An 8,990-nucleotide genomic window follows, 5' to 3' on the forward strand; every position below is an offset into this window, starting at 1 on the left:
TTACCCAGGAGGAATCTGGATTACCCAGGAGGAATCTGGGTTAGAGTATGGGGACGCAGCCCCAGGAGGATTCTGGATTACCCAGGAGGAATCTGGATTAGAGTATGGGGACGCACCCCCAGGGGAATCTGGGTTAGAGTATGGGGACGCAGCCCCAGGAGGAATCTGGATTAGAGTATGGGGACACAGCCCCCAGGAGGATTCTGGATTACCCAGGAGGAATCAGGAGGAATCTGGATTACCCAGGAGGAATCTGGATTAGAGTATGGGGACGCAGCCCCAGGACAAGGTCCACTAGAGGAGATGAAAGACCTGCCATCCGTAGAGTAAATATTTGCCTGATGTCAGAGTATTGATAACAAAAAGAAGGACGTAGTAGCTCTATGCAGCCCAGTCCTGGTTCTAACAGAGAGATCCTGGTCCAGCCCAGTCCTGGTTCTAACAGAGAGATCCTGGTCCAGCCCAGTCCTGGTTCTAACAGAGAGATCCTGGTCCAGACCAGTCCTGGTTCTAACGAGAGATCCTGGTCCAGCCCAGTCCTGGTTCTAACAGAGAGATCCTGGTCCAGCCCAGTCCTGGTTCTAACAGAGAGATCCTGGTCCAGCCCAGTCCTGGTTCTAACAGCGAGATCCTGGTCCAGACCAGTGCTGGTTCTAACAGAGAGATCCTGGTCCAGCCCAGTCCTGGTTCTAACAGAGAGATCCTGGTCCAGCCCAGTCCTGGTTCTAACAGAGAGATCCTGGTCCAGCCCAGTGCTGGTTCTAACAGAGAGATCCTGGTCCAGCCCAGTCCTGGTTCTAACAGAGAGATCCTGGTCCAGCCCAGTGCTGGTTCTAACAGAGAGATCCTGGTCCAGCCCAGTCCTGGTTCTAACAGAGAGATCCTGGTCCAGCCCAGTCCTGGTTCTAACAGAGAGATCCTGGTCATGCCCAGTCCTGGTTCTAACAGAGAGATCCTGGTCCAGCCCAGTCCTGGTTCTAACAGAGAGATCCTGGTCCAGCCCAGTCCTGGTTCTAACAGAGAGATCCTGGTCCAGCCCAGTCCTGGTTCTAACAGAGAGATCCTGGTCATGCCCAGTCCTGGTTCTAACAGAGAGATCCTGGTCCAGCCCAGTCCTGGCTGCTACTGTAGTGGAGAGGGGACTTTCCCATCCCGCTACTACCTCACTCAGCCCTAATCCCATTTCCACTACTACCTCACTCAGCCCTAATCCCATTCCACTACTACCTCACTCAGCCCTAATCCCATTCCACTACTACCTCACTCAGCCCTAATCCCATTTCCACTACTACCTCACTCAGCCCCTAATCCCATTTCCACTACTACCTCACTCAGCCCTAATCCCATTTCCACTACTACCTCACTCAGCCCTAATCCCATTCCGCTACTACCTCACTCAGCCCTAATCCCATTTCCACTACTACCTCACTCAGCCCTAATCCCATTCCGCTACTACCTCACTCAGCCCTAATCCCATTCCGCTACTACCTTACTCAGCCCTAATCCCATTTCCACTACTACCTCACTCAGCCCTAATCCCATTCCGCTACTACCTCACTCAGCCCTAATCCCATTCCGCTACTACTTTACTCAGCCCTAATCCCATTCCTGCTACTTACTCAGCCCTAATCCCATTCCGCTACTACCTCACTCAGCCCTAATCCCATTTCCACTACTACCTTACTCAGCCCTAATCCCATTTCGCTACTACCTTACTCAGCCCTAATCCCATTTCCACAACTACCTTACTCAACCCTAATCCCATTTCGCTACTACCTTACTCAGCCCTAATCCCATTCCGCTACTACCTTACTCAGCCCTAATCCCATTCCGCTACTACCTTACTCAACCCTAATCCCATTTCATTTGCGTCTATCGACTCCCCGTTCGGCGCCTATACGACTCCCCGTTCTATACGACTCCCCCGTTCTATACGACTCCCCGTTCGGCGTCTATACGACTCCCCGTTCTATACGACTCCCCGTTCGGCGCCTATACGACTCCCCGTTCGGCGCCTATACGACTCCCCGTTCTATACGACTCCCCGTTCTATACGACTCCCCGTTCGGCGCCTATACGACTCCCCGTTCGGCGCCTATACGACTCCCCGTTCGGCGCCTATACGACTCCCCGTTCTATACGACTCCCCGTTCTATACGACTCCCGTTCTACACGACTCCCCGTTCGGCGCCTATACGACTCCCCGTTCTATACGACTCCCCGTTCGGCGCCTATTCGACTCCCGTTCGGGCGCCTATCGACTCCCCGTTCGGCGCCTATACGACTCCCCGTTCGGCGCCTATACGACTCCCCGTTCGGCGCCTATACGACTCCCCGTTCGGGCGCCTATACGACTCCCCGTTCGGCGTCTATACGACTCCCCGTTCGGCGCCTATCGACTCCCCGTTCGGCGCCTATACGACTCAGCGTCTATACGACTCCCCGTTCGGCTCCCTCCCCCTCTCCCTCTCCTCTCCTCCCTCCCCTCCCTCCCTCCCTCTCCCTCCCTCTCTCCCTCCCTCCCTCTCCCTCCCTCCCTCCCCTCCTCCTCTCCTCCCTCCCTCTCCCTCCTCTCCTCCCTCCCTCCCTCTCCTCTCCTCCCTCCTCCCCCTCCTCTCCTCCCTCCCTCCCCCTCCTCTCCTTCCCTCTCTCCCTCCCTCCCTCTCTCTCTCTCCTCCCTCTCCCCTCTCCCCTCCCCTCCCTCTCTCTCTCTCTCCTCCCTCTTCTCTCTCTCCTCCCTCCCTCCCTCTCTCCTCCCTCCCTCCCTCCCCTCTCCTCCTCCCTCTCTCCTCCCTCCCCTTCTCCTCCCTCCCTCTCTCCTCCCTCCCCTCTCTCAGAGCTGTGCCTGGTACTACCAACCAGTCTATCACAGCAAGCTGACACTGAAAGACATGATTCACACACACTAGAGAGGCAGACTGACTGTAACTACAGAGATCTACAGCTGGATGAATGAAACGTGATGCCATGAGAACACCAGACTGAAGCTGTTCTCTACATGTTCTGACAGAAACAATCTCCTTCTCATCACATAACGTTACCTACCTCATCCTCCTCAGACAGGAGACAGAGAGACAGACAGAGAGAGAGACAGAGACAGAGAGACAGAGAGAGAGACAGACAGACAGACAGACAGACAGACAGAGAGAGACAGAGACAGACAGACAGACAGACAGACAGACAGACAGACAGAGAGAGAGCAGACAGACAGACAGACAGACAGACAGAGAGACAGACAGAGAGAGAGACAGACGAGACAGACAGACAGACAGACAGACAGACAGACAGACAGACAGACAGACAGACAGACAGACAGACAGACAGACGAGACAGAGACAGACAGAGAGACAGACAGAGAGACAGGCAGACAGAGAGAGAGACAGACAGACAGAGAGAGAGACAGACAGACAGACAGACAGAGACAGACAGAGAGAGACAGAGAGACAGAGAGAGAGACAGACAGACAGACAGACAGACAGACAGACAGACAGACAGACAGACAGACAGACAGACAGACAGACAGACAGACAGACAGACAGACAGACAGACAGACAGACAGACAGACAGACAGACAGACAGAGGAGGATGTGTACGGGGTAAAGGATACATCTTGATGGCTCCAGACTTGGTCCCGATGGCCATGAGCTGCAGCTGGGGGTCGAAGGTCAAAGCACTGGGCTGGTGGGGGAACCCATGTTCCACTGTCTAGTGGAGAGAGGAACAGAGAGAGGGGGGTTACTCAGAGGAACAGAGAGAGGAACAGAGAGAGGGGGGGTTACTAAGAGGAACAGAGAGAGGGGGTTACTAAGAGGAACAGAGAGAGGGGGGGTTACTAAGAGGAAGAGAGAGGAACAGAGAGAGAGGGGGGTTACTAAGAGGAAGAGAGAGAGGGGGTTACTCAGAGGAACAGAGAGAGGGGGGTTACTAAGAGGAAGAGAGAGAGGGGGGTTACTCAGAGGAACAGAGAGAGGGGGGGTTACTAAGAGGAAGAGAGAGAGGGGGTTACTAAGAGGAAGAGAGAGAGGGGGGTTACTAAGAGGAAGAGAGAGGGGGGGTTACTCAGAGGAACAGAGAGGAACAGAGAGAGGGGGGGGTTACTCAGAGGAAGAGAGAGAAACAGACGGGAGATCGACTACAGGACAGAGAGAGAGAGACAGAGAGAGTTGACTACAGGAAGAGAGAGAGAGAGACAGGTTGACTAGAGGAAGAGAGAGAGAGAGAGGGACTACAGGAAGAGAGAGAGAGAGACAGATTACTACAGGAAGAGAGAGAGAGAGACAGGTTGACTACAGGACAGAGAGAGAGAGAGAGAGATTGACTACAGGACAGAGAGAGAGAGAGACAGATTACTACAGGACAGAGAGAGAGAGAGACAGGTTGACTACAGGAAGAGAGAGAGAGAGACAGATTGACTACAGGACAGAGAGAGAGAGAGACAGATTGACTAGAGGACAGAGAGAGAGAGAGAGAGGTTACTACAGGAAGAGAGAGAGAGAGAGAGATTACTACAGGAAGAGAGAGAGAGAGACAGATTGACTAGAGGAAGAGAGAGAGGAACAGAAGGGGGTTGACTACAGGAAGAGAGAGAGAGAGACAGGTTGACTACAGGAAGAGAGAGAGAGAGACAGATTGACTAGAGGACAGAGAGAGAGAGAGAGAGGTTGACTACAGGAAGAGAGAGAGAGAGACAGACTTACTACAGGACAGAGAGAGAGAGAGACAGATTGACTACAGGACAGAGAGAGAGAGAGAGACAGATTGACTACAGGACAGAGAGAGAGAGAGAGAGAGAGACAGATTGACTACAGGACAGAGAGAGAGAGAGAGACAGATTGTCCTGTAGTCAGAGAGAGAGAGACAGATTGACTACAGGACAGAGAGAGAGACTGACTACAGGACAGAGAGACAGATTGACTACAGGACAGAGAGCGAGACAGACTACAGGACAGAGAGAGAGACAGATTGACTACAGGACAGAGAGAGAGAGACTGACTACAGGACAGAGAGAGAGAGACTGACTACAGGACAGAGAGACAGATTGACTACAGGACAGAGAGAGAGACAGATTGACTACAGGACAGAGAGAGAGAGACTGACTACAGGACAGAGAGACAGACTGACTACAGGACAGAGAGACAGACTGACTACAGGACAGAGAGACAGCCTGGCAGCGTTGTGTGCGTTCAGGAGAAAGGGGTGTTGTGGTGATGGGTATGTAAACACCCCCCCATTCTAACCAGCGGGCCGCGCAGGACTGGGGTGCTGCAAGAAGACCACCTCTAGGTGGGTATTGTGTGTGTGTGTGTGTGTGTGTGTGTGTGTGTGTGTGTGTGTGTGTGTCATTAAGAGAGTCCACAGCGTTCGGATCCACAATGGCACACATATCAAGTCCTGCTTGTCCGTGAATCTTCCATGTAATCAATCTATTAAAAATGACGCCTGTGTTTCCCCTATAGGACTTTTACGACCCGCCGTAGGACTGTTCCCCTACATTACCAACACTCAGACACCCCGCTGTAGGACTGTTCCCCTACATTACCAACACTCAGACACCCCGCTGTAGGACTGTTCCCCTACATTACCAACACTCAGACACCCCGCTGTAGGACTGTTCCCCTACATTACCAACACTCAGACACCCCGCCGTAGGACTGTTCCCCTACATTACCAACACTCAGACACCCCGCCGTAGGACTGTTCCCCTACATTACCAACACTCAGACACCCCGCTGTAGGACTGTTCCCCTACATTACCAACACTCAGACACCCGCTGTAGGACTGTTCCCCTACATTACCAACACTCAGACACCCCGCTGTAGGACTGTTCCCCCTACATTACCAACACTCAGACACCCCGCTGTAGGACTGTTCCCCTACATTACCAACACTCAGACACCCCGCTGTAGGACTGTTCCCCTACATTACCAACACTCAGACACCCCGCTGTAGGACTGTTCCCCCCTACATTACCAACACTCAGACACCCCGCTGTAGGACTGTTCCCCTACATTACCAACACTCAGACACCCCGCTGTAGGACTGTTCCCCCTACATTACCAACACTCAGACACCCCGCTGTAGGACTGTTCCCCTACATTACCAACACTCAGACACCCGCTGTAGGACTGTTCCCCCTACATTACCAACACTCAGACACCCCGCTGTAGGACTGTTCCCCTACATTACCAACACTCAGACACCCCGCTGTAGGACTGTTCCCCTACATTACCAACACTCAGACACCCCGCTGTAGGACTGTTCCCCCTACATTACCAACACTCAGACACCCCGCTGTAGGACTGTTCCCCTACATTACCAACACTCAGACACCCCGCCGTAGGACTGTTCCCCCCTACATTACCAACACTCAGACACCCCGCTGTAGGACTGTTCCCCTACATTACCAACACTCAGACACCCCGCTGTAGGACTGTTCCCCCTACATTACCAACACTCAGACACCCCGCTGTAGGACTGTTCCCCTACATTACCAACACTCAGACACCCCGCTGTAGGACTGTTCCCCTACATTACCAACACTCAGACACCCCGCCGTAGGACTGTTCCCCCTACATTACCAACACTCAGACACCCCGCTGTAGGACTGTTCCCCCTACATTACCAACACTCAGACACCCCGACCGTAGGACTGTTCCCCTACATTACCAACACTCAGACACCCCGCCGTAGGACTGTTTCCCCTACATTACCAACACTCAGACACCCCGCTGTAGGACTGTTCCCCCCTACATTACCAACACTCAGACACCCCGCTGTAGGACTGTTCCCCTACATTACCAACACTCAGACACCCCGCTGTAGGACTGTTCCCCTACATTACCAACACTCAGACACCCCGCTGTAGGACTGTTCCCCCCTACATTACCAACACTCAGACACCCCGCTGTAGGACTGTTCCCCCTACATTACCAACACTCAGACACCCCGCCGTAGGACTGTTCCCCCCTACATTACCAACACTCAGACACCCCGCCGTAGGACTGTTCCCCCTACATTACCAACACTCAGACACCCCGCTGTAGGACTGTTCCCCTACATTACCAACACTCAGACACCCCGCTGTAGGACTGTTCCCCTACATTACCAACACTCAGACACCCCGCTGTAGGACTGTTCCCCCTACATTACCAACACTCAGACACCCCGCTGTAGGACTGTTCCCCCTACATTACCAACACTCAGACACCCCGCTGTAGGACTGTTCCCCTACATTACCAACACTCAGACACCCCCGCTGTAGGACTGTTCCCCCTACATTACCAACACTCAGACACCCCGCTGTAGGACTGTTCCCCCTACATTACCAACACTCAGACACCCCGCTGTAGGGGACTGTTCCCCTACATTACCAACACTCAGACACCCCGCCAGTAGGACTGTTCCCCTACATTACCAACACTCAGACACCCCGCTGTAGGACTGTTCCCCTACATTACCAACACTCAGACACCCCGCTCGTGGGACTGTTCCCCCTACATTACCAACACTCAGACACCCCGCTGTAGGACTGTTCCCCTACATTACCAACACTCAGACACCCCGCTGTAGGACTGTTCCCCCTACATTACCAACACTCAGACACCCCCGCTGTAGGACTGTTCCCCTACATTACCAACACTCAGACACCCGCTGTAGGACTGTTCCCCCTACATTACCAACACTCAGACACCCCCGCTGTGGACTGTTCCCCCCTACATTACCAACACTCAGACACCCCGCTGTAGGACTGTTCCCCCCTACATTACCAACACTCAGACACCCCGCTGTAGGACTGTTCCCCACATTACCAACACATTACCAACACTCTAATTTCTAATAAACAAAATAAAAAGGCTTACTATTGTTTCACAGGCAAATAATGCAAAACATAACATTCCTGAGACTTTCAACATGGAAGAAAATACATTTAAAAAGTTGAACGTTTTCAGAAACTCAATCAGATCTCGGGGGTTTAGAATAACGGTCCTCTCTTCACAGATCACCCGGTGCCAATTCGTTAAAGATAAAAAAAAAAACTATTTTTTCGACAGTGTTATTAAAAGTTTGATCAGAGGATAAAGCATCAAGGGTAGTAACGGGTACAAGGTGTTGTTGTTAAGTTTGAACAGGCCGATGCAGCGGAGGGAGAGAGGGGAGGGAGAGAGAGAGACAGAGAGAGAGGGAGGGAGAGAGAGAGAGAGAGAGGGAGAGAGGGAGAGAGAGAGAGAGAGAGAGAGAGAGAGAGAGACAGAGAGAGAGACAGAGAGAGGGAGAGAGAGAGAGAGAGAGAGAGAGAGAGAGAGAGAGAGAGAGAGAGAGAGAGAGAGAGAGAAGGGTTGAAAACTATTATCAAGCTACTGACTGGTCGTGAAAAAAAAGGGATTTGCATATCCCCGACGTGGAGCCAATCGCCTTCCCAACATCATTCCTCTGTTACATCTAACAGACACATTCTGCGGGTTGGGTTTTGATTTTAATGGAAAAACGACGAGAGGAGGAGGTTCTGCACAACTCGCCACCGAGATCCGCTGTTTACACCCCCTCCTCCTCCTCCTCCTCAAAACCCCCCATTTTCTCCCCCTGCAGTCGGCGGGGGGGTTGGGTCTGATTTTGGGGAAAGGGGGAAGAAGAGAGGAGAAAAGTTTGTGTTACTTTACCTTGTTGAAGGCGAACAATTCCTGTTTGAGTTTCTCTTCTCTGTGGGTCGTTGCCCTGCCGTCGGAACCTAAACTTCATCATGTTCCGACCCAGACGGAGGGGGACAGGCTCGTTTCCCCGGAGCGTGGACCAGACGGAGGGGGACAGGCTCGTTTCCCCGGAGCTGTGGATCCCAGACGGAGGGGGACAGGCTCGTTTCCCCCGGAGCTGTGGATCCCAGACGGAGGGGGACAGGCTCGTTTTCCCCGGAGCTGTGGATCCCAGACGGAGGGGGACACGCTCGGTTTCCCCGGAGCTGTGGATCCCAGACGGAGGGGACACGCTCGTTTTT

At 53.1% G+C, this 8,990-nt stretch overlaps 1 protein-coding gene across 1 annotated transcript in view; it reads right to left on the minus strand.

Annotated features, from left to right (window-relative positions):
• The window catches only part of LOC106595760 (lethal(2) giant larvae protein homolog 1), a 115,601-nt gene extending 106,861 nt beyond the window's left edge, over positions 1-8,740 (minus strand). Inside the window, 3 exon segments of the mRNA XM_045712661.1 lie at positions 3,608-3,705; positions 8,659-8,694; positions 8,696-8,740. Coding sequence (XP_045568617.1) covers positions 3,608-3,705; positions 8,659-8,694; positions 8,696-8,740 — 179 coding nt within the window.
• Positions 8,741-8,990: the final 250 nt, after the last annotated feature.

This window comes from Salmo salar, unplaced genomic scaffold, assembly GCF_905237065.1.
Source record: "Salmo salar unplaced genomic scaffold, Ssal_v3.1, whole genome shotgun sequence".
Classification (NCBI taxonomy): Eukaryota; Metazoa; Chordata; class Actinopteri; order Salmoniformes; family Salmonidae; genus Salmo; species Salmo salar.